The sequence below is a fragment of the Choristoneura fumiferana genome, chromosome Z, assembly GCF_025370935.1.
Source record: "Choristoneura fumiferana chromosome Z, NRCan_CFum_1, whole genome shotgun sequence".
In the NCBI taxonomy this organism is placed as follows: domain Eukaryota; kingdom Metazoa; phylum Arthropoda; class Insecta; order Lepidoptera; family Tortricidae; genus Choristoneura; species Choristoneura fumiferana.
Window position 1 is genome coordinate 37,281,484 of NC_133472.1, and position 27,301 is coordinate 37,308,784.

The window sequence follows — 27,301 nt, forward strand, 5'->3', positions numbered from 1 at the left end:
AAATATCACTTGAGATCAGAAACATTTTACCCACTTGTAGCAAATAATGCGTTGTGCGCGTGCGTGACGTGAGAGGTCACTTATTACAAACCATCCTCCATGAATTCCGAGATCGAGTAGTAACATTTATGTATTAGGAATTTTTTAATTTTTTTATTAAAGGATGTGCTATTTTGTTCACTTCTTAAATCTATGGGAATTCTATTGTATTTTCATACTGTGATGTTGTCCACTGAGTTGTGAAGACTTTGTATAGGAGATGGGCATTTACCTTCTGCAGATACTGTTCAGGACATCCTGTATCTTTCCTCGGTCGTTGGCTTTTTTGGTGACTGCTCGGATCTACCTGGCTGCGATGACGTTGATTTAGTAGCTTTTGGAATTTTAGATAATTTTATACCAGGCGTGCTTGTTCCTTTCTGTTGAACTTTGCTCTGTCTACCTGTCTGGACCTGTATATCCAGGAAGTTTTGCGATTCTTGTCCATAAAATTGAAACGTTTCTCCATATTAGTGCAAGACAGGTCATAAGCTTGTTTGCAGAGTGCACAGATCAGATAATGCTTCAAATTGAATATTTTTTTTGCAACATCCACAAATTGGTTTCGGTGCCATTATTATTGCCTACTAGCTGTTGCCCGCGGCTTCGCCCCCGTTGTAATTTTTCCAAATTTTCTTCCTTATAACCTTCTCTTGACAGTAAGAAACACAACAAAAAAAGAATTAGCGAAATCGGTCCAGCCATTCTCGAGTTTTGCGCTTAGCAACACATTTTACGATTAATTATTATTTATATAAATAATAATATATTTCTTTGTAAGCGGTCAATTCCCAAAGTTCGGCCGTTATTATTTAGTTTTAAATGTATTTCATCGATAACTCACAATTCCCTGTTCCGATTTACAATAACGATGCACTGAATTGAAGCAGTTTTTATACGCTACACGTTAGTATAACTTTATTTTGAAAGTAATTGTTTTAACACTATTTCTACATTTTTAAACACAGAGCAAACTGACATAGGTGTTGCCTCGAAAGACGCTTGGCGCCGCGAAATTTGGTTCTATATACCTTCCCTCGCTCCTAAGCATACAGAGCCAAGCGGTCATGGGCCCTAAACTCTGTGCGATTGATGACCTTCTTTCAGGTGGGAAAGATGTGCCCTCGAAAAGAACATGGTGAGCCCCAGATAATCCGTACTTAGAGACGGAAACTTTTGTGTACCTACGCCTTCTTCTTTTGATATAAGCATGTTATTAAGCCCAAGTCTTCGTTCGTTGAAACGTAATGGAAAACATGCGAACGTGTCCAAATACGGTCCCATGGTACCATACCAATTACAGGGATCATCATTCTCAAATTTATTGCATTTTAGCCCATTTGCAGTAGTAATTCGCTTCCACTCAGTAGTTAACACTTCTGAAGAAATAGGAAATTCTTTCCCTTTAAAATGTACCTTGAAAATTGTTTCTTTAGTCTTCATCATGTTACTTTCAAGGTCTCGAGCTGTTTGTCTTTGAACATTGTGTAATGTAAATATAATACTTTTAATGTGATTACCTGCAGTAATACTATTCCTGAAGCCTGGCTTTTCTCCCTCGTCCTTCTCCTCAGTGTCCATGCTTTCTTTAAAGTACTTTTCAACAATCAGTTCATACATTTCAACTATACGCGTATTTACGAGTTGGCTCTACTTTCGGTCGTTTTGCTTCTTCAATTTTAGACCCGGTATCTGGATCAACAAGGAACATCTTCTGCTTTGCGCCTGTTACTAAAACATCTATGGCCTTTGGGTGCACTGGTTCAAAGGCTATTTACCTTTCGCTTTCTTTAGTTTCCGTGTGAAATTTTAAACCAACAAAAAAAAGTGTAAAAACTAAAACAATATAGATAGAATAATTCCCTAAGCTTACCCCAAAAATAGTCCGCAGTGTCCGCAAAAACTCACTTCTTCACCAATAGTTCTTATTATTTTAAAAACAAATTAATATTTATATCACACGGCGGCCGCCATCACCGTCAAAATCTCAAGACCGAACTCTTTTTTTTTTTCTTTTTTTTTTCAAAAATAGACAGCGACCGTTGCCAGTACGTCATTATCGCGACGTGTCTTCCTTTGAGGTCCGATGCGTTACTCAATCCCCAGGAGCAAGACATGTATAAAGTATAATCAAATGTGTTGTGTTATGTGTGTGTATGTATGATGCTGCGTCCAACCATATTACTACTATTGATATCAAAAATGAAACAGCGCCTGTTTTGGAGCATAAATTTTATTAAATGTTTGTTCATTATTGATTGCATAGTTTTCCCTATAAAGAGATTCTTGTCATGTACTTACTTTGCAGGTTGAGTTGGTGTTGAAACGCTGGCTTTTGTAGCGCCTGTTATTTTTAGTTTTCTCAGTGAGTTTTTGACAATGGATCTGTTCATACTGAAACTTCATCAGGATGCATAGGAAATTCGTTTGGATTTATTTAAAACCCACTGGGCAATTATAGCTTCCTCGTTATATGTTAATTTTATTGCAGACCACCACAGTACAGACAATTTATTATTACGTTGCTTTTTGATTCTGCTTCTACAGGGGGGTACAGCTTTTTGAGGAATCTGCCTTCGAAATGGCTAAAAGATTTATTTTCTTTTATTCCAGGTTTCTTCTTCGACTTCAATCTGTTATTTTATTCTGACTTAGAGATTTCGAGGTTTAGGGGCTCGTTTTGCCTGCACAATCCAGACTTCGATAAAGTAAGCAAATGTTCTGCAAGCGCCAATACTTCGGTTCTCGCTTCGTAGTATTCGAAGGAGTTGTGAACATTTCAATTTGGTGCGACCGTTCAATGTTTGTCCCTTTAGCTGGCCGAAATAGTTTTCAACGGGAGCATTACACTTACTCGGTACTTATTGTTTAATAAATTTGACCACATGGGTAATGGGTATATATGGTAACTCCTTTTTTAATAGGTATTTTATCGCATATCTCGACGCTATAACCTACTCATTCCTTTTAGTTTCTCCGTTTTCTTTCAATATCTTAATTTCCTCATAAATGTTTCTAAAATGGTCATTAAATAAATTATTCTTATAATTAGAACTGACTCCTTTTGTGAACCCGGCTTTATTTGGTTTTGAGTCTGATTAAGCAGCATTTGGATTTCCTCGCTAAGTATTTCTGACATTTGCTAAATTTTGCTTGGCTTGCACAACGTCGTCGTTAATAATGAATTCGGGTTTAAATAGAACAAACACGTCTTTAACGTGGCAAGAAATTTCTTGTAAACTGTAAAGAGTAAAACATTTTGGTATAATTTCTTTTGCTTCGCTTTTTTTCCTGTTAGGTAGAGTAGATTGCAGTAGCGAAGCGTCTATAGAACTTTTCATAGGTACTCACGACATTGTGCTTCTTAACTCCTCATTGATAAAACTAATTTTTCAGCTAGAAGAGACTCGTGGATTAGTGACAGCGTTAACATTTTACTTGTAATCTTCTAATCAACCTCTTAAGAACACGGAATGACAGAGTTATGGTTTTCCAAAATAAAGAGGTTTTAGTATACAATATTTGGTTTGCATATATAGCGGCATCCCTTTCGCGACTTAGCGTTTCAGTTTCGGACCAGAGACAATATCGGTCTTTCAATCACTTGTAAACCATTGAGACTCAGCTCTGAGAAATAAACGTCGTGGTACCAATTTCGACGATTCAGTGTAGGTGCCTAAATTGAACTGCTCTGCGTTTGGATCGTTTATGAGAAGATCATGGTAGGCCCCCAGTAATTTGGTTATTCAGCACGTCACTGTAAACGGTGACGTGAAATAACGTCCACCTCTAATATCTGTACAAATACATTTCATGAGATGTGCAACACACAAATTATAAAGGGGAGCTGATTCCAAATTCTTTGTGCTATTTCGGTCAAATGTATGAAGCAGTAGGTAATTCAGATATTTCAGTAATGTAAGTTAATTAAACGCCTGCCAGGCTGCGTTTATCAATGCAAAACTTAAATCTGTAAGTAGGTACTCCCGCGAAAGATGGCCAACAGTTTTCGCTGACACAGTATTTTTTAAAATCATTTAGCATTTTAAATATGCTGTTTATGTGATGTACTGTACGGCAGATATCAGATTAAAAACTGGGAAAAACCTGTGTGTGAATTTAAATTGGATGATACCAGAATACAGCAAAGTCCTCCTGGTTTTTTACCCGACTGCAAGTAGAGGTATATGTTTCTCGCGCGTATCTTGTATGTAAGTATGTAATTTATATATATTACGCGTGTGGCGACGTCCTTACGGGGTTCATGGTATAGCTTCGCAATATCCTACCTACAACTATCGCCATATACTAGTTTAATAATATGATCATCAGATGAACACTGTTAGTGAACTTTAGATATAACTCTTAGATCATTTAATCTCGTTTACTATCACATACCCTCAAGTTGGATATGTGAGGAAATCGGGCTTCCGCCCACTGGCCTCCCAACAAATCCCCTCACAGCCAGCCCAAACCACCAGAACCAACACACTGTTCAATACAAAGGTTTGATTACATTTAGTTACTATGAAAGCTCAACAAGCAATCTTGTCATACAAACTTTACTTATCACGATTAGTGTTATTCTCTTGATCATATTGCTTTATAACGGACATTAGATATGTAAGGAAAAGTTTAAGCAACTCACCAGTGATTGTTCTCTTACTGGATGCACTAACGTAATGTGCAATTTCTTTCCTATCCTCCTTACATACTCTTTATTCAAGTTAAAGTCCTATTCCGTTATCAGTCCCGCCTTATTTTCGACTGTTAAAATTCAAACTAGTGACAGCTGTCAAGTGCCATAAAACAATTACTTTATTATACTACCAGTGTTACCAATACAATGTCAATTACAGTTTAAGGTTAGCTCACCTTTAAGTATAATTCGCGCTTAGCCGCGACAACGCGAGGCCGATTTTTGTACACGCCATCAGATCTACAATAATGGTCCGATTTTGATAAATGATATGCCATTAGATTCGTCTCATCATGAAGAGTTACATAAAACCCTTATTTAAACAGTAAGTCAGTCTTCTACCTCAAAAGCATAAATTTCTTAAAAAGTAGAAAAAAATGAATTATAAAGAACTACCTACGTGCGCTAACCAACCAGCCACTATAGCGTGACCTGTGACCCGTCATTAGACTTGAGATGAGATGACATTATAAAATTGAATTGGACTCAAACCTATTGTAAGTTGTTAAGCATGAGAAAATATCACCTGTGAGTCGGCCAGATTATATCCCAACAGCACCAGCAACGAATGACAGGCATGACATATTGTTTGAACTTTTAATTTCTTCCCTGGACGTACTACTTAAACGGGGCTGAGCACTTGCAGCTCAAAATCACGATGAACGAGATAGTTAGTACCGATGTCATTTGTCCCTTTCTAATAGGGTGACAATAGGATTATGTGAGACAAGTTCAATCTTGCAATCTTCCTGTTAATTGTTTATCATAAACACTGAAGTTTTTCTTAAGCTATGGAAAATTTCTTAGAGATTACGAAATAAATAAAACAAATAGAACGAGGTATCGATTTATTAATGTTAAATAAAAAGTGCAGCGACTAAAATTTTATTTAGCATCTCCAACGGAAAGTCTTTTTTTGTATGTAAGAAACGGATTAGTAAAATTGCTTCTATTGAATTAATATGCCATCTTTACAATATCAACAAATTATGAAGAATCGTGCGCCAATTTCCATTCGTGAAGGATTTTTTTTTTAAATCGATCTTAAAAGTTATCGTTATGTCTATCTCGCGGGAACTTTGTGATTTCCCCGGATAAAAGAAAAGAAGCGCGTTTTAATTCAATCGGAGACAGTGTATGTAACGTACTTTCTATACAATTAACTTAATCCTATTCCGCAGGAATTATACCTACTATGTCGCGTATGAAGTCGCGGGCAAAAGCTAGTTGTACATAAATGAGATAGCGACATGTATTGAGATGTAAACTAAATAAAAACATAAATTGTCTTCAACAAAACTTAATAAACTAGCAATGCCGCGTTGAACATACCACCCACCATGGACAAGTTGGCTCTTATTAAACGACGGGAATTACCAAAATAAAAGCAGGAAGGTTCAAAGTGCCGACTGCATACGACTGAATTTTTGGAATTTTTTTTCTTCACGTTCTTCATTTTTCGGGAAACTGTAATAATAGTACAACTAAGGACACTACAAGAATTCATGGTCAACATAGTCGTCAGATTTAAAAAAGAATTTTATTTTTAGCTTACATGTGGAACGATATATTGCAACCACTATAATATGATTCACTTGGACAAGTGTAAATGCAACACTTCATTACCATTTTAATTGTTAGTATTCCTTACAATTGTTATTAACAAAAGTGAGGAAGACATATTCAAATAATGCCGCTATGACATTAAGCTTTAAAGGGTTACCATATTAGAAATACAAAATTAGACTAGACAAAAATATATCTTTTATTATTTATTTAAGAATTTCTACAACGAAATTGATGAAAATTATAATACGATAACTTAAAACTGTTAAAATAACATAAAAATACAATTGTTTCCACTGAGTTTTTTCGAGTCAAAATTTTAGATCAGAAGCATTTTTTTAGGCTGGCAAGATCAAAGAACGAGACACAGTTCTCCGTTACTGCTATTTCTCTCGCCGTAGATGAGCCTCTGTGTAAGGCGCAACAGAGAAAGATACATTCTCACCTTGTAATATGGTTCATTTTCGTAAATACATATTTTCAGAGTACTTGGTCCTGTTTAGGTATTACGTCAATAATGAATTGCCATTTTTGTTTACTTCAAAAAACTTGATATACAAACTCATTTTCATATTCAAGATGTATGACAGAAAAATGAGGCTCAATGTCATGGACCGGAAAAGAAATGGAAATGACATGTGATTGTCTTAGTAAATTCCAAAGAGGTTGTTATGGTTCTTTTCTTTAAGCGATGTTAAATTCTCTAGATAAATATCACATAAGTACTAGCTTTAGCTCGCGACTTCGTCCGCGTACAATTTCTGATTTTTGTAAAGACTACTTACTTTCCCGGGAAAAGTAGCCTTTGTCAATCAGGGACAGGGACAGTGTTTTAAACTTTCGCGATTTTCATTCATAGTGATAAATAGTATTTAATCACGACATAAATGTTTTTTAAAATATGTATCAAGAGGGTATCAGTGCTGTATAGTGAATTACGTTTCTGTCCAAATACGATTAATCCCTTTAAAGTCGCAATGCACTTTGACATGGTCCATTTAAAATTGTCTTTAGTGCAATCACTGACGACTGTATAAGATGAGTCATGAAATATCTTTTCGTAAGTTGCTTGCTTCTTGTGTGGCACTAGTTAGTGCAAACACCAGTGGTTTTACGCTTACCGTCTCTTGTGTACCTACTGCCAAAGTCAACATGAATAGATAGCAACTGAGTATGAGTAAAAGTCTTCGGGCAGCATTTAAATGTTGCATCGATAAATTACTCCTTAACATTACATAATTGCACTCTTAATTGAGGTGGCTAGAAGATTAATACTCTATCTTCGTTATCGTTGTAGTCAGCCAAAAGAAATTCTTTATCTATTTGTGGTATGTAGTTGTGCCTAGGGTCCGTAAGGGATTTTAGCATCATGTCATTGATAAGACAAACGTAGCTTAATCATTCTTTGGCGTTAAAAATCACGTTCACAAATCCACGCCACTGGTTTATCCTGTATCCTCTCGTCATACTGTGTTTTGATGGAATATCGCTGTTATCTATTTTCAATAGCAGATCAGATATCTTCGCAAGATATTCATCACTTCCTAGGCATACTTTTTTAGAAAGCTAACATCATCCCTGATTGAAACAGGTTTCTTTTATCCCGGGAAAGAGTAAAGTTCCCTGTTTTATTTATTCACAGTCGAGTTGAAAAGCAGTGTATGTATGACTTGTTCATAAAACGTCATTTAATGCCCTTGTTGTATAATCATTTATTCGTTGCAGCACTTTCAGGCAATTTCCTGCGGCACTAAAATAACCAAATGGGACTACCACTTAAGTTGGTCCAAAAATGCTTTAAAAAGTTCACATCACACTGGAATAAGTAGTTAGTACTGGGTTAAATAGGTAACAAGCGAAACCGAATGGCGGAAATATCGCGATTACAATATTCTTTGGTGGCCTAAGGAGCAAATTGTTTCACTGCACTGTACAAAACCCTAATCTTCTAATATATAAAATTCTCGGGTCAAAAAAAAAAATTGTGACCGAACTCCTTCGAAATGGCTTAACCGATTTTTATGTTTTTTTTGTGTATATTCGGTGGGTCTGAGAATAGGATGTAAACTATGTTTCATACTTCTACGCGGACGGAGTCGCGGGCAACAGCTAGTAATATAAGAATAAAATCCTAATAATTTACATATAATTTCATTGTAGATTAAGCAAATGGCGCAAAATTTTCAAGGTATATCTGTAAACTAGTAAATACGAAAAACGACGTAGCAATGAATAATCAAACAATTTGCGGACCCTTAAATTTCCGCACATTTATCTCGACGAGTCTCATAATTGGGTGTCTGTTGCGGGATGACCACTCGGCACGTCCCCTTCATAACTATTAACAAGTAGCAACTTAGCCCCTCATCGCCATAGACACATGTATGGTTGGCGTGAAGCTAAGTGCAGAGCCATGTAGTGGCGCTGGCACGACAGCCTGACGGATGGCGGAGTGGGGAAACGCAGCATCTTGCGAGGCCCATGTGAGCTTTTGTCACCGACTTGCGAATATTGCTTAGCCCCGTATTAATAATCTGTTTGTCACTTCGTTGCGGCCGACGGGGACAAAACGCATTCTCGAGTTAAAAATACGGAAATAATATTAAACTTACAAGATTATTAAATTACAAGATTATATTATATTATATTCTAAGGTTACAACCTTAGAACGTTAAATAACAACCGCTAAGCTTGACTGCCCATACATTTCAGTTGCAGTCAGAGAGCAGTTGTGTCGACTGCAATCTAACTGCAACGAAAAACGTATGGACAGTCGGCAGTCGCGGGAACGTTGCAGTTGGAATGCAGTCCCTCTGTACTGGCCCTAAAATTAGACACATGAAATTTGATGTGGGTTTTTTTGTAACGATAATGAAAAACTTGACGTAATTTTTTAGAAATGGCATGGATTTTTTACGATGTGCGATGTGTGAATTTCAATTCAATTGGTTTTCGCTTGCGAAACTGGGGTTAAAGACCTCGTATAACCCCCGCACACTTTCCCTGGATAAAACACAGCCGTGATGAAGGTTCTAGCTTTTATTTGGTCAATGTTTTAAAAAAAAAGATTCAGTAGTTTCAAAGATCACCCCCTACTCAACCTTGTAAGGCACAACGTCCTAAATTTAAGACTACGTCAAAGCTAATCTCAACTTCACTAATTTACATTAATTTTGACATATTATTGATCAAAATTTGACGTGAGTATTACGAGGTTAAATACGAACAATATGTATGCGTATTCTGCTTACTATAGATAAATACGAAACTATTGACAAATTATCACGTCCAAATTGCACAACTTCGTAGATGCGCGTTGAAATCCGCAACTCAATCCGATTCACGCTCCCCTGCCTCCCAAGAGCCGCAACGCGTGACACTGCCTTGATGTGCAGGTGCTCCCGGAGCATATAGCAATTGTTTACTTGACCAATTGATTATGTTCTGAATTTTACGAGTGTTTCAATTTTAAAGAAGATTTAGATCAATGTACGTATATGTATTTTTAGATACATTGACACGTGATGTCTTGCCAAAATCTGTGATATAAGACTTCGGTTACACGCTTATTCTGGCGACAGTTCAGTCCATCATTCTGATCTGAATGCCGACAGACAGAATTACAGTACAACCCTGACGGACTGATGGTCCTGACTGATGAATGAGCTACATTTCGTTCTGTATAAAATGTTAACAGTGGAAGCATCTTATTACCCAAATTCATACAAATGGTCATTGTTTTCAAAGCGGGCTTCCGTTCGCCTAAATGGGGCCCGGGGAAAAAATCGTACGGTAGTTTTGTTCTAAAACATAATGGGAAACGAATAGGATAGAAATTCTTGAGTGAGTACTCGTTTGCGAGCACCAAAGAAAGACTGAGAATTTATAGAAGTAGAATCAACGTTTTCTAAACTCTTCGTTAGCAACGCCTGAGCCATCTTTGAGATCAGCTTGAAGATAATCGGGGTGAAGCTGAGTTTCTGCTGCGAAGATCTTTTCAAGAATACACTATTCATGTCTTTCCTTTGCACCCATTGGGCAGACCTACTGGTTATACTGGTAACACGTCTAAATCATCAAGATATGTCCCGAAAGTGGCACGGAAAACCACTTCCACGCTTTACCAAATTATTATAATATCTTGAGCATATTCTGTTCTTAAATTTTGTTCCTAAGATTTTTTTAAATCTCTATATAGTTTCAGGAGAATGTGCATTTATTGATGTAGGAAGTAATAATAATAACAATACATTATCTTTGATCAATGTGTGGGAGGGCAGCGCCGTCATCAAACCCAAGCCACCTGGCAGCGGGCTTAAACCGGTGTCGTGTGCCGCGGATGCACATGCTGGTGGCACGTATGATGGCAACACTTATCCTGGCTCTAAGCCAGCCCAGTATTGTGGTCAGGGAGCGATTCCATTGTTCTGAAATTGCTTCTCCTAAGTGTTTGACGAATGAGGACATTTGGGGTGCAAACACCATCGACGAATGTTACCAGTGGAGTGAAGGTTGCATGTCGCATTTCACAGACATCAAAATATTTTCTTTGTTTTTCGTTTTCGGCTGATTTCAGGACAGAAGTGACGGGACGTGAGAGTTAAGAGGGAGCGTCGGTGTCAACTCTCTGAATTCTAATGGTGATAGGTCAAAATTATCTTATTTCGTTGGGATAACTGATAGCCAATTTGAGGACTTCATTTTCATTTTTGATGCGATGGATCTTTCGATTGCCCTTTTTTTGTTACCAGTTAATTTTGCTAGGTTAATTTCTAGGAGTTTGTCATCACATGCTTCTTTTTCTTTGCAGCCTTCTTTGCGAGCATTTTTAAGATGTGTGTTCGGATAGATCTATCTGTTTTGTTTCTATTATGGAGAGCTGTGCAGCCTTTCTTGGAAATTTCGTAGTTTAAATTAGTGGCATTAAATGGGTCAAAAATTGCCAGTCCGCCTTTATGTACAGGAAGAGAGAATAGGTCAGCTTTTATGGGCGAGACGTCACTACCAAAGAGTGCTGGCAGGAAAATTATGCGTAGTGCATGTGTCAGCGGTTCAAAAAATTCATGATTGTTTTTCAAGACTTGTAGTAAAAATGACCATTGGAATTGAATTGCTTTGATGAGGGCAGAGTAGGCAGCTTGAGGAGAACTTTACATATTTGTGATATTTTTTCTACTGTAGAAATAAATTTATTTACGTTATTTTTTATAAATTGTTCTTTTTCTTCACCAATATAGTTTCCTAAAAAGCGAGATCCAGTGATAATGGTTAGATTGGTGCCCTTGAAGATCTGTTGAGCGGTTTGTTTGTCTGTTTCTGATACAATTAGCAATGTTTTCTTGGCTTGCGGGAAGTATCCAAAAGATGATCCTATAACGTTTATTTTATCCCACCAGTTTCTTAAGCATTTGAAATTACCTTGGGCTGAGGAATCATCTGCATACCAAGATTGAATAGTATTTTGTTCTTCTTTCATTTTTTTATAATGGGTAATGTCCAGGGGTCGGACAAAAAGTGCGGATGACGTAAAAATGACGTAATCTTGCACACAAGATGATGTTTTTATTTAAATTTCCGTGTGACATGTAGTAACAAAGTAGCATTCGTAAATAAATCAATGAAATTCAGTGAATGGGTCTCCCTGAGGTACTCCTTCTTTGCTGTAAAGTCTTATATCGGAATCGCGAATAACTAGTTCCGCGTGCCCATTATACAAAAAACGAGCACAGTGTGACGAATATATTCTCGCTTGCCAGAGAGCCAGTTGTCTATTAACCGCATTGAATGCATTGTTTGCGTCAACAAGGAGCATCCCCCAGTTTACCAACCAACCAACCAGGAAGACATTAATTTTGATAGAGGCCATTCATACCGTGTATTGCACCTTCAATGCCGCTACTGAGGCCGCTACAGAGTTGTGATTGCCCGCAGCTTCTGTTACCTCAGAACCGGTAGCAAGAATCATGTATTTTGATAAAATTCTTCGCAAGCATTCACCAATCCCAATGGGTCTTACACCTGGGAATTTGTATAAGGCTACAAGACGGCTTGACATTAGTGCTTGTATTTGACTCCATGGGATGAATTCATTATTGAGTTTCATAGTTAGTTGTGCTATGGAATTTCTAAGATGCAGGCTTGTTTCACCAAATCTTGAGATACTCCTTCCAGTTTTCAGAATTTGACCCTGTTATCTACCTACCTATGAATTTGGTAAATCAAATTTGTTTTCTACTTTGTGGTTTATTTTAGCCCTTGATAGTACGTATACCGCGGTGCGCGAGTCCGACTCTCACTTGGCCGGTTTAGTGTACCTACGGATTTGCCGCATTTAAACTAAGCCAAAGTAACACGATTATTTGAAACTTGGTCGCTATAAACACGGTATATATTTTTTACTGTTCATGTTTATCGAGCAACGAGCAATCAGTCAGTGCTGTCGCAAGCTTGACACGTTGACGGCTCTATCTGAGAGCAGTGGGTGCATGCGCGGTCGGCAAACACCTCGCCCCACACCCGTGCAAACGCGTGCCAAAATTTGATAAACTCCTCGGTTCATGTTTAATCATACCACATTAAAGGTACACACTGACTTCAATGTACGCGATCACTGCATTATCTTTTTCCATTAGCCGCCAGCAAACTTGATTGACTGTTCAAACATTTGTTTAACCCTCGGACGGGATGTCTCCTTTGTAGCGGGCTTAATTTGTCCGTGTTGTGTCGTTTTTAATACCGTATATACTATAAAGGTGAAGGTAGTCTTCATAAAATACGTGTATAAAATATAAAATGCGCTTATTTACAACAATAAGTTTGACTGTGACACTTAAATTGAATCTAACAGAGCAGCGTGTTAATTCAAAAAGACAAATGTGCCGTTGCATTAATTTCGCGCTGTGTCGCCCTTTCGTTTCACCCTTTCCTTTCTCTGTTATAATTAAAGAATCAGCGACGGCAAGGTCGCTTTTCATCTTTAAACCTCGTAACAGTGTTGTTGGGGCAATTAAGAGACATACCTACTACAAAATATTAAAAAGTCCCCCCTAGCAGCAGTGAAATGTGTCACCAACATCGTCGCGCCATTCGTCATGCACCGTGTCCTACAATCGCACGCACGGTTCATAATGCACTTAAAATTCTGCGTAGTGCAATCATTTCATAATTCGTATTAACATATGTTCCAGCTTTTTAGAACGCTTATAAAATTAAAAATCCCAACAAAAATATTCTGTAAAAACGTGCCAAGTGTCGATTGAAATAATCCCCATAAAAATAGTGACAGCTTATGAACAGCTAAGACTTGGATCTTGTCGATGTAACCAAATGAGTAATTTCGCTAAAATTGCCTTTTGTGGGCATCCATATCACGTGTGGCGTTGAAAATATTGTAGCAATCATCGTTAGGTACTATTACTAACTTTGGAACGTTTGAGTAAGTAAGTACTAACAACGGCCATGTCCCCTCATTTCCATATTCACCATTGACTAGCACCATCAATGGTGCAATGCAGGCCTTTATTAGTACGATGCCTCTGACCAAAACAACACCAGTGTTTTCTTGGGTATTCAAAAACTTTTAACATAGAAAGTTTTGCATATTTCTATTACCTATATCAATATCATTTTCTGAAACTATGGATGGGGCCTTCATCATTTCGTATTACTGATAGCAAAGGCAGGAGCAGGACGGTGCTAATGCACAGAGATATAATTTTACTACTTGTATGTACCTATTGTTCTTTTTTAAATTAAGACTTTCTACGGCACCGATAAACGATTGTTCATAGTCAGATGTGTTTATTAACCAAGAGTACAATAAACAACCGGGATGACAAAGTTTTTGTCCTCGGTGCTTCCTAAGTGGCAAAAGGTCACATACAACTGTGTAAATGGCTTGGGACGTTTTTTACCCGACTGCAAAGAAGGAGGGTTATTAAATGTCCCGTCACAAAAAAATATTTTCCCTGACTCGATTATTTCTTTCGCTTCCACCGAAGCGAATATTAAAATTCGTTCCTTTTCGTTATAATTACAATAGTCTGCCAAAACGAAATCTTTTTAAAGAAATTCAATGTAAATCATATAAAACTTAGTAATTAATGAAAGAATAGAGTATATTGTTGATAAAAAAAAAATTACTGAAACCTGAAACATGATATCAATTATGATTCTAGTATATTGTAAGACAGGTATAAATGTCATTCTACATAAACACTGTCTCCGGCCTGAGTGTTAACTAAGACATAATGACAAGACATAAATTGCAAATGTACATCATTGATGGACATTTACCTAAGTACAAACGTATGAGAGTTGAAGTGATTTCTAAATTCTCATACTAATCAGTTGACACATTCTATTCTAGTTTTGGTCTCATTTGATGGCAGTTGAGACACCTTTTCGCTAATATTCGCTATGTATTTTCAAAACTTCCATGCTAATCTGGGGCTGTGCGTTTAGGACAGGATGTGTTTCTTTGGACAGTTCCATGGCTGTCACTATTTTATTGTTCACAGTGAGCGTCGATTACCAATTGTTTCTTACCGTACTGGTTTTTAAGAGCCGCTACTGCGATACCGTAGTTGGCATGTGTAACCGCTTAACCCTTCGACAGTGCTCAGGGCCTTTCTCTCTAAACTAAACATCCTAACAAATACGACATCTCATCCGCCTGAGGAATATTTTCTCCATCATGTACACTGCTTTTAAATCGGTCCCAAAATTCGTTCCACCGTATCACATCTCCTTTGAAATGTGGAAGCGAAAGCTTAGGCAGCTTCATATTATTTTGTTGGTTGGTCTTCTCTGTATACTGTCGTTACGTTGTCCCGTCCATGTTTCGGCGTTAAACTGTGTTTCAGTGTACTGTAACATAACTAGTGGTCTAAGGACACTTAAGGTGCTCGTAGACCCCTAGGCATGCTGACATAAATTAAACAACGTAGAATTTTCATTGAAATAAAATTTAACGAACATTAAAATAAAAACCGTACGACGAGAAAAACAAACTCACAGTATATAAAACAAAAAGGACCATAACACCGGGAGATATGTAAAAAAACCGGCCAAGAGCGTGTCGGACACGCCCAAAACAGGGTTCCGTAGCCATTACAAAAAAAATAAGTAATATTTTTCTAAGGATTTCGTATTTTATACGGAATCTTCCAAGTTGCTATTTACTCTTAAACTAGGTACTAATGATTCTCAAGCAAACTTAGCCGTTATAGTTTTCCTTAAAAGTTTGATATATTTACCACCATTCTGATTTTTTCAAAAATTTCCATCCACCGGTTTAGATTTTAGAGGGGGGGGGGGACGCTCGATTTTAATGAAAGTTTGCACTTTAAAGTTGAATATTTTGCAAACAAATCACTGAATAGAAAAATCGGTTTAGCAACCCCCTAGACCTATTCAACAATACCCCACACTACAAGGTTGGATGAGAAAAAAAACACCCCCACTTTACGTCTATGGGAGATATACTAAAAAAAAAATTTTTTATTTTTTATTGTACCATTTTGTCGGCATAGTTTACATACATATTCGTGCAAAATTACAGCTTTCTAGCATTGATAGTCCCTGAGCAAAGCCGCGGACGGACGGCAGACAGACAAACATGGCGAAACTATAAGGGTTCCGTTTTTGCCAGTTTGGCTCCGGAACTCTAAAAATATTATAAACACAGAACACACGTTGCGCATGAAGATGTCAGGGATCTTTGCAGCATAGAAAAAGCATTAGGGATTTAGAAGGTTAAAAGTAAATAGTTATTCAGGTCGAATTGGTACCTAAAAGTACATAAGAACGCTTGTGGCAAGCCTAGTTTGGAATTTTGTAAAACACATATGTAACAATACAAAAAGGTACTCAAACAGTACTGCACAAAACACGAAAGTTAATCCCATCAAGTCTTTTTAGAATGATAAAACTAGTACTTACCTAAATTTTCATGATCATGAGAACTATTAGTATTAGTAACTAGCCTACAACTTGGGGAAAAAAAATACAGTCCCACTATGGGAGTTTGTAGGCACCTTAAGTATTAACTAAGAGAATTAAAATGGAATAAACTAGGAACAAACGGAATAAATTTAACACTTCATTAAGTAAATCGAACCACAACGGTATCCTCAGTTTTTCTCTTCATTTGCCCGGAACCTGGATTTCAGCTAAGAACCCACAGAGCAGTGGATACCGCGTACTCTTGTCCTCCGGGAAGGAAAAACCGGATTATCGACGCTTATATCGGGTGCGACATAAGTAATTCGGAGTAAAAGTCGGGGTAAAGCTCGGACTGAAAAGAAACTTCCAATTAGCCCACGACAAAGAATAACGCCTAAATAATTCAGCCCTAGCCAACTTTGAAATAAAAACTACCCGATGAAAAATCGGCAACGATGAAAAAACAACACGAACAATAGTGATATTGGCTTGTAGTGCAAACCAGCTCCGCTTCCAAAAGTTGAGGCCGAAATAGTGGTATTAAGTACTGTATTGAAGAAACTGGGCACTGGCGCACTGGTGACTTTTCTTAGTAAAAATTGCAGCAACAATATATATGTTCAACGCTCGACAACGTGTGACCAAAGAATGGACTCAAAAACGCCTACCGTAAACTGGGGTTACATTGATCAATTTAAAAATTAAAACGTTTTTATCTCTTACTATTAGGCGTTAAAAAATAAATAAATAAAATGTGAACATCAACTTTTTTTTGTCTTTCTATATTCCAAATTTGGACATTCTAACTTTAAAAAAGCTGAAGAAAAAAACAATAATAATAATAATAAATACGGTGAATAAAAAAATAATGATACGGTATAAATACGGTGAATAAAAAAATAATGATACGGTTTTGCTACCTCGTCTTATTGAGATGTTGTCTATTAACGAAATAGTCTTTTCACGAACTAGTCGTTTTGCTCTTAGATCATCAAATTTTACTCGGGCTATTGCTTTTCCATTATATAGGGGATATAGCGGAATCAACAAATTTTGGTTTATTGAAAAGACTTTGCCCTTATTCATTTTTTTAATATTTATCTCTTCTGTCCCTTCTGTAGTTTTGATAAATAATGAGTACAGTTTTTCTTTTTTCAAAAGTATCTTCTGAATTTTTTAGCCAATTAATTTTATTTTTGTTAACACACTTCTATTCACGATGTTCTTCTCTAATTTCTGTGTCCCCCCAAAAAATGTTGTTTCCATTTTTTTTACTATCAGGGGTTTTTTCACGATGTTCTTCTCTAATTTCTGTGTCCCCCCCAAAAAATGTTGTATCCATTTTTTTTGGGGATTTTTATTTTAGATTAATTACCTACCGGCAAATAATTTTAGTACGAAAGTTATCTTAAAATTGACTAATGTCTGTGTCTAGAGAAACCAGTCAGATTCTATGCCATTATATTATTATTATTATACTAAATTTATAAATATTGTTTATAAATTCGCCGGAAGTGTTTTCGCGCCTGACAAATAGGACCCAGCAAAGGCAGCCGCGGAGGAGCGCGCGCTCGACAGTCGCCCAATTTCTCAGCCGCCATCGCCCCCTGGCCTCTCTCGGCTGCCTCTGCGGAGAACCCTTTCAGGGCGGATAGTGCGTCCAAGGTGGAGCGCCCCACCCGGAACCCGAATTGGCCCTTCGAGAGGTTAGGTCCTACGTCCGCTAAGTGCTGGTTGATACTGGAAGCTATAACTCTTTCGAGTAGCTTTCCCACCTCATCCAGCATTACTAACGGCCTGTGGCCGGAGAGGGAGTCAGCTGGTCGACCCTCCTTCTGGAGCAGGACCAATCTTCCCTTCTTTCAACATTTCGAGAACCGCCTTACCGTTAGAAGCTCGTCGAATAGCGCGGAACATCTCCTCCTGCGTCACTGGGGGAACGTCTCGGGCCACCGCCGGCTCCGCTCTGGGCTCCGTCATGTGTGCGGGTCGAAGGGAGGGCTGTCCGGGAACAGGCCCTCGAAGACAGTGCTGAGCAAAGCCGGCTCGAAGTCCTCCGTGGGGGGGGGTCCGTCTTTAGTTTAGCTCGCACCATGCGATACGGCCGCCCCCACGGGTACGCATCCAGGGTGGCCAAGAATCCCTCATAGGCGGAATCCTTGGCCGAGAGCGCCTGCTTGGCCGTGCGGAGGTTGGCCAAGAGGCGCTCCTCTTCCCCAGGTAACCTGGTCCTACGCCGGCGGCATCGTGTGATAGGTCTTGCGACCACCAGTAGACGCTGGTCTTGGGCTTAAAGCGCCTCGCCCTCGGCATCGCCACCCTCCAGAGATAGCTCGATCTGGGGGCCAACCCTCCCGCTCTCAGAGCAGTTTTCAGCTGCCGTTGTGCTCGGAGCCGCAGTTTTCGGAGTGACGGCATCTTCCGGCCTCCCCTCCCGCTCATGGGCTCCACACTCCACTGCTGTTCGGCGCGTGAAGCGTCCATCACTGTCCCGCGCCATAGCGCGCGATAGCCCCCTTTCCTCTTTTTTCCTTTTGTTCGTTAGCCTGGTCGTCTTTTTTTTGTGGGTTCGTTCCGTTATTCTCGCGTTGTGTCGTCGGGTGGGAGTCAGAGCTCCCAGGCGCAGGGATGTCGCCCTTGAAATCCAATTTGTAACTTCCATCATAGTTTCTTCATCCTTGTTTAATTGGGGAGTAGAGCTCCTCTTTGCTGTTAAGGGGTGAGTTCCCCCGCAGTCTGGTGCGCTGCTGCCCGGTTCGCTCTCAAATGAGGGCATAGTGTACCGGAAGCCGATCCACCGCCGCTGCATCCCTATAGTCCCCTGCTGCAGGGGAGACCGGGAGCAGTTTGTGGCGCGCCCTTTCACTAGGGCGCGCCTTCCCAGCCAGGGCCATAGTGGGCGCAGCCGGGGCTGGCCGCTCTTGGTCGCCCTTTCTCTTCGAGCTTTGAGGCCTGAAGTTCAAGGGCTCAAGCCCCCCCACCACGACAAGGACCTACTGTTCTGGTAGCGATTTTTTTTGAGGTCGTAGTTCTAACCTAACCTATTTTCTCTTTCTATTTATTTCTGGTGTTTTATAATAATACGTCTAAGAAATAAACAGCGATATTTAGTTGTTCTATTTCATGAATAGTTGATGAAATGTATTTTTAAGCTAATAATAATCCTTGTACTGTTGTTCTAATATTTTTTTTTAATATTTAATAAATACTAATAAATAGTCGATGAAGTGAAATCACTCCAAGAGAAAATATTAGTATTGAATATTCTATTAATTGTTTTCAATGAAATGAAATTCGATAAATAGTTTGTCGACATTTCAAGGGGCACCCATGAAAACTAGCCAAGTCCGACCTTAGGCTTCAATATTATTATCCTAAGTTATAAGTTATGATTTATTCCTTTATATTCACCCAACTACCTATCTGGATGCCAAATTTGAACTTTCTAGGTCATCTGGAACTGGGTTAGAATTTTGATCTATAGGTGAATCAGTGATAAACATGTCGATTTTTGGATGTTAATATCAAAATAACCATTTGAGGAGTGTTTATGAAATTTGCAGCACGTATGTACCTATGTATCTCACAAGTCTCAATAAATGAGCCAAATTTAACACGTGTATGTGAAATAGTGTTTTAGATATGAGGGGGTCAAAAGTGGCTCCGAAAGGTTCGGGTAAAATTACACACGGTGCTGCTCGCCAGTTCTGTTAGCTTGAACTTGGCTTGACACGCTACCGCGTTTCTAGGTATAAATACTACCTGGGCGATCTGCGTTTCGTCTCTATAAGACAGCTAATTCGGGGCTTGATCTCGATTAGACTGCGTTTGTGTATCGGTGACAATGCATTGGCCGGTTGGCCGTTCTTTTCAGAACGAGACTTTAACGAGACCGCTAAGTAACGCCTGATTCAATAAATATCGAGTTTCCAATTTCAAATTTCAAAAAACTTCAAATTTCAAATGATTTATTCAGTAAATAGGCCGCAATGGGCGCTTTTACACGTCATTTTTTTAAACTACCAGCGCTTTCGGAAAGACCATCATTGCTAAAAAGAATGCGCCGCAAGAAACTTGGCAGAAAGTCATTTTTTCATAATAATATAATTACAAATAAAATACTTCAAAACTATATTATACAATTAAAGAAAAAAAATACAAAAAATAATAATAATAAAAATACAGGGATGTATGGGGTCCCTTAGTTACAATACTAAACACTAACTATATCTACGTTCAGTGGAAGTGTAGAATGCTTCCACAGTCATAAATTGCATAACATATCTATACCTATTTCGTCTTGAGTCCTACTTATGTTAAGTGTACTTAGATTTTTTTAATGTTAATTAAGTCCTATAGCGGCAAAGCAACACTCGTAAAAATGAAAAAGGGGGAAAAAGGGATTTCATAAAGCCGTGCCCAATTCGGGTTCAATGAGCCGAGAATCAGTAATGGTGAACGCTCGAAGAGGGCTTAGACGGATATCTAACCCAAACAATTAGGTACGCTTAGCAATATAAGCACTTTCGCATAAAGGCAAAAAAAACGTACATAGAGGACATATTGTTACACAACATACACAACACTGTCTATTGTTTATAATACCTATGAGTACACCATGCATGAGCTAACACGATTGAGTATTCGGGGAATTACATCCAGAGAATTGAGCGTAGTAGACAGACTAAACATTCAGGAAATAAGAGCCATCGTCAGTGCTTCGCCACTTCATTTAGGTAATATAGTATTTTTACACTGCTATTGTTGACGTGCAATAAATGCAATCATGAAACTACCGTGAGACTTAATTAAAATAATTAAAATAATGATATTGTACCGGATAACTCACGTCTTAAATCGAGTTTAGCTCGACTTCCGAGCAGAGCGGTGGCGTGTGTTGCAGCAGCCGACGTGTCGCGTTGCTCCTAGGAAGAAGGGCTTCGAATTAGCCCGAAACATGTCGAGCTAACCTCGATTAAAGACGCGAGTTATCTGTTACAATTATCATTTAAACACATTTCCTTCACATTTTTTTACTTTTGGTGTTTGGTATAGACTCTATGCCATAGAGGTACCTACTAAATTACCTATGTATAATAATTTAGATGTTTTAGCTTAGCATGTGGATTGCGAAATATGTAATTAATAGTACCTACATTGTGTCTTAATGCCGGTGAATAAGGAATTACGAACGAGCGTCTATTGGAAACCCGGTAAAATAAAAATTTCTTCACCACAATTGTGAGTAGGTAAATATATGTATAAAATTATATATGTATGTATAAGCCAAAAGACACTATTTTCTAAAAAAATACAATATCGTTTTTTTTAATGTTTATAATTATAGTGGGCTTATAGTGCCACGCTTAATATAAAAATATTTCGTTTAAAAACGGACAAGGTAGACGCACAGCCAAATAAGTTAAAAAATATAGTAGGAAATACATAAAATATTTGTTTAAAAACTTACTTTATATTATTTTTTGTAATAATTGCTTATCTTATAATATATAGATTTAAAAAATACAAAAAGAGGCCAAAAAGTTATCTTAATTTGCGAATAGCAATTATTACATCTATATATTATATATAGATTTCACGGGATGACCTTAAAAGTAACAAAAATTTGGAGGTGAAACAAAAAATACAAAAAGACTCCATAAAGTAATCTTAATTTGATTGCTTAATAGCGACATCTCTTGTTCCTGGCGGGCGGATAGTTCCAAGGGAAGTGTTTGATGTATCTCGATGAGAACTAAAAACATAGATGGCGTTAGTGTCGCTGCTTAAGTGACTAATGAAAAGAAAGCAAGTTGAAATGTTGGTGCATAGGAGAAATTCGTGTCTAGACTGTCCAGTGGTAGTGTAGGGGAATAGCACGCAGCACGGATTCCTGAGGACCTGGGTTCGATTCCCAGCGCTGGTCTATTTTTCTGGTTTTTCTGTGCATCCATGTTTCTGCTTGTGTTTACGTGTGAAATATATTCATAAATTAACGAAATAAACGGCTTTTGATTTTTCATCAATTTAAAAATTATTAATCTATTAAGTATCATTAATTATTCAAATAAATATTTTTGTAGGTACATAAGTAGAACTTGGTTAAAATACAATAAATTTTCTTCGTAAAAATATTATTTTAGGCCGAACTTTTTAGTTGAAACGTATAAATAACCTCTATGCTAAAACCTGAACCAGGCCGACGGACGTAAGGAACTAATTGGTAGGTATGAATTATTCCTGATTCGTCGTAACCCCGTTTCGTCGGATTCCTGATTCGTCGTATTTTCAATATCAAATGAAACTATGCAATTAGCGTGACTACACTTTTGTATTCAATATTTAAAACGAAAAATTTACAATACCAACAATTTCAAATAAGGACACGTCAGTAAAAATGATGATATACACATACAAATTTAATCAATATACAGAGCCTATTTACACAATCTAAAATACGACTAATCAGGAATCCGACAAAACAGGAATCCTACGAAGCAGGAACACGATGAATCAGGAACAATTCGGCAATCCACGTTGAGTATCATGATAGTCCGTGCCGAGACCAGTTTTAGAATAAGACGGAAGGATATTATCTTTCCATGGGTGTCATTAAAGGTGACTAAGGGACGTGACGTGAGAGCAGGAAGCAGCGTTTTCAATTGCCAATTACGAACTCCGGACTCCAGGCTGGAGTCTCCAGCATTGCGTGTGGAAGGCAAAGGAGATCGGGGGAAAAGTTTGCTAGTGGTCCTCAACCGCCGACCACGACCACCGTAAAGAGTCTAGCGACTAAGAAGAAGTTGTGACACGTAGCTTGTGTGGCCCAGTCCTATCTGTGTATAATTGGTCTTTATTCTATAAAGTTTCGTATTTACAAATTACCTACACTCGTCTTAGGTTATTGAATAAATGTCGAAGATGCCAATGATTTCATTTACAGGCTACTCCAACTAGACTGCCACAACCTTACGATAAGGAAAGAGGGAGTACTAACGTACACATGTACGCCCAGTGTGACTACCCCACGCGCCGACATATGTAAGTGGATGCTGACGGTTCTGTACCTATCCTATTCACAAGTATTATCGAAAACCATGCCCTTGTCCCGTTTACGCGTGTTGCGAACGAGTGAAATAGCTGACTCAATGTATCCCGAATTTTCGCATACGGCTGTCGTATTGAATAGGTTTCAACGCCTTGCACGAATTCAGGCTTTGTCGCGTACCGTATTTACATGAGACGAGTGAGATTTTTTGTATATGTTGTAGACGAGAGCGGCTTCCGTTTTGCTGCGAGCGATAACGAGGAAAATTCTGTCCGACAACCGCCGCAATCGCTGCTTTAGTTTAAATATCATATCGCAAGAAACAAATACGAACACGTCATACAATTTAAACCTACATTAAGTATTACTACTTTCTACAAAATGTTTTATAAAAAAATATATTTCTTTTTTTTGCTTTAACATTACGCGCAGTTAAATAACCGCTGATTAACGGCTGTTTCTCGATGAAAAGGATTCAAGCATGATAATTCATGTCTCTCTGTTTGTACACAGTCGTCGTTCAACAATGCACGACGGGGGCAAAAGGGGTGATATTAAACTCAAAATCAATGCAGACTCCATTGTATGCACAACACGTCTGTAAGAGGGGGAAGTTATGTCTTTTGCTTATACTAATAACACTACCTAAAAGGGTGGTTCATTTCTCCGTCGCACCTAAACTTGGTATGTTAATATAAACACTCGTGTAGGCCTCCTTGCGAACATGAGAAATTCAATGTACATTATAGGGATATTATAATATAGGCGACCCCATTGAACCCGAATTATTTGTCGGGGGTTTGTTAGTTTGGCAACGAATTTATTACGTAGCCGTTACTTTTTAATAAGTTGTTGGAAATGCAGTGAACAGAAAGGGTTTTTTTTAATTGTCTACGAATACAAAGTAAATAAACTACATCGTTCAAAAAATATTTATTTGGTACTTTTACGCAAGTGAAAGATAAAATATAGTAAGTGCCTTTAGTATGTTACTGGTACCTACGAAATGCTGTGGTAGGTGTTTGTCTGAGGCTGCTTCACCACCCATTGATTAATTTTATTTGATTGATAAATGTGATGCCGTCTCCGTCTATTCGAACAAAAAAAACAGAGACGGCATCACATTTATCTGTCAAATAAATTTAATCAATGGATGGTGAAACAGGGAGTTGGTGTGATGACATTATTATGTATTTAAAACTAGTTTTCTTGGTCACCTAATGATGTCATCAATAGACCATAGACCAAAGCTATTGTTTCTGTAACGGTAGATGTAGCGAAAGGAAGTCACTAAATGTGGGATCATTTACAAAACAGTCCCGTTTTCATGAAACGGGGACTAGGTGGTGTCGGGTCAACTTTGAACAAATAGTAGAAGGCGAGAGAACAAACAACCGCTTTATAGGCAGTCAGTCGAATGCCGTACCATGGACTGTGATACTCTAAAACCTATGGCCTGTGTAGGCTAGGTTAACTTGCCAGTTTATCTTTCGGGTGTATTGTGAGGGACTGGCTAACGAAGATGTAACAATGATTGGTATTTTGCTATATATAAGGAATTTCGTGATCTGGCGGATTTTACGATCGGCCGCCGACATATATATATCTAAGTTCAAAAGTAAAAAATAACATCGCAGACATTCGATCGACCGTTTGTTCCATCGAAGCTCCATCCTCAGCCTGTGCTCTATATTTAATCCACGACCTCTGTTATTAGGACCTCTCATCTAAGCAGGTAAGTACTTAGGTACCTACGTTTTTCCGATTTGGTTTTTGCAAGAGCGATATGGTGGAGCAAATTTAATTCAATTAAATAATTAACCAATAACGTAATACTTATGAACGAAGGAATTATAATATGTTACAAAACCATATCGCCATGTCATGCCATTAATGCGAAATAATAAACCTTTCGTACATCCGGTCGGATTAGGTTAAATAGCATAAATGCGCTATACAAAATTACCTGCTTTGAACTGTTTGTCAATAGCGTAATCCGTAAACACCAAACTGTTAAAATCCGTTCTTTGACGGCGCGGAGATGGCCGAGTTTGTTCAGGTGTACCCTTTCACAATAACCAAGTTAATATTGAGCCTCTTGAATGTCATCTCTTTACACCTACATCCTTTATGTGAATCGGTGACAGCTTAAATGACGAAGCTAAAATAGATATCTCTATCACAAATTAGATCACAGCATTGTTGTTTTAAGGGTTCGTTTTTATAAAACCGGAGCGTAAATTCTTTAGAAACACTAAGTACTTACACAATTTGCAGGGTAGGTAAATGAGATTATTGATCACAGGCTTACATGAAAAAGTGAATTTGGTGGACCACTGTCTCAAAAAATATAAAAGTGTTTAAGTGTTCTCTATTGTTACCATAGAAAGAAAACCAGAAAACCCAGTCTATCGGCCCATTGACCTAATGATGCCACGCAGAGTATATCAAAAATGGTCAAGTTTTTGGGTAGAGCCAATATTTGCTGATAAATTTTAACATTCATATAAGTAATTAACCCTTTTCCAGGCCCCGCGAATTTAGATGTGCTACCACAAAATAAATCATAGTTTTATGTTGTTTACCTATGAGGGATTAATTTAAAAACGAGTAATGTTTTTAACGAATTCAAGTGATTTTGTACCATATTGTATACTTAGTAAGGTCGAATATTTGTGTACATTTATGTGGTTGCTATAATAATATGTACTGTGCAAAGGGTTTAATCATTTTTGGGAAAAACGAGCAACTCTACATGAAAACTGATCACTTACCATCAGGTGACCCGCCCGCTCGTTTTCCAGCTGTTTGATAAAAGAAAACTAACTGATGCTGCATCGTAAATAGATAAACTACTTAATAAATAATGACAATGTCAAATTTTTATTATTTAAGTATGAAAGTGCCTAGTCCACACTAAAATTTCGTAAAAATAAGTTTTTGCGAAAATTTTAATTCATCAGTCTTTTGTATACCAAGTCAATCCGACCACCGACCGATCAAAATTGAAGTTTATTAAATGATAGAACTGGTCTTGAATTAACAAATATGGTATAGGTACTTATTATTAGTCTTTCACAACGTAAATTATTGTCTGTATGACATAGGCTATTAACAAAATCTAAGCGACTAAGAAAATACAAGATAACCGGAATCGGAAGCTTCAAATCCTAGTAATTCCAAACTTTGACACATTATTACTTATTGAAAACAAGCAAAGAGTATTTGTATTGCCATATCATTGTGACAAAAATTTAATTCCAAGTCTTGGAGCAAACTAATATATGTACTGAGCGGCAAAAAATCTGGCCCACAAATGTATGCAGAATCGGTAATTTTGTATGAAGGGTGGGCCAAATTTTGTGCCGCTGAGTATAAGCATATTTACGAGGTGAAGTGAAATAAATACTTGTAAAAGCTACCTTAAATTTAAAAGCAGATGTTCATTCAACAGCCTTAGATTCGGAAAACTAAGAAATATTTAAAGTACAAGTTCTAAATATTACTAAGAATCAATTATTGAAGCTCCTGTGAGCGGTTAGACCTCACCTCGACAATTTTTTTACAGGCTTTTATTTAACTTGCCCTGTTTGTTTATTTGGGTCAAATCTTGCAAGTTAAATTTGACCCACTTCCAGTGGTTGGATTGATCACCAATAATCTGGCAGTGACATCCTGGTGGTCCACTTACCGTTTTAAATTCAGAAATCTGTTTAGATTCAATCACGGACGCTTCCTCCTTTAAAACCTCAAACTCCTTTTCAAATGCTCTTTGAACGGGTTTCATCATTGACATTATCTGTGTAGGTACACTACTTACTGCTGGTAAGCGCGGCGTACTAACCAATCATCAATATTACTTTGACACAACCCCTGTCACTGTGAACTTATTTGTAAATATGCAGGTGTACCTACTTAAAAATCTATTAATCCATACAATAATTCTATTCATCTGCAGAAATGCGCACGAAAATTTACTTGCCAGTTTAAATGTTAAGAACCAT

The 27,301-nt window shown here is 37.9% G+C and overlaps 1 protein-coding gene across 1 annotated transcript; it reads right to left on the reverse strand.

The window, feature by feature from the left end:
- Window positions 1-12,170: 12,170 nt before the first annotated feature.
- LOC141427940 (uncharacterized) lies at window positions 12,171-18,036 on the reverse strand. The gene is made up of 2 exons (XM_074087591.1): window positions 17,781-18,036; window positions 12,171-12,322 (listed from the first exon to the last, which is right to left on the reverse strand). The coding sequence occupies exons 1-2, from the start codon at window positions 18,034-18,036 to the stop codon at window positions 12,171-12,173; spliced, it is 408 nt and encodes a 135-aa protein (XP_073943692.1).
- Window positions 18,037-27,301: the final 9,265 nt, after the last annotated feature.

What these genes read in the sequence shown, in the direction of transcription:
- LOC141427940 (XM_074087591.1), bottom strand. Translation starts at nt 18,036, where the DNA reads ATGCTGGATGAGGTGGGAAAGCTACTCGAAAGAGTTATAGCTTCCAGT. An exon ending in GCCTTTGCTGGGTCCTATTT is followed by an intron (nt 12,323 to 17,780) that starts GTCAGGCGCGAA and finishes ACAAATTCCCAG; the next exon opens with GTGTAAGACCCATTGGGATT.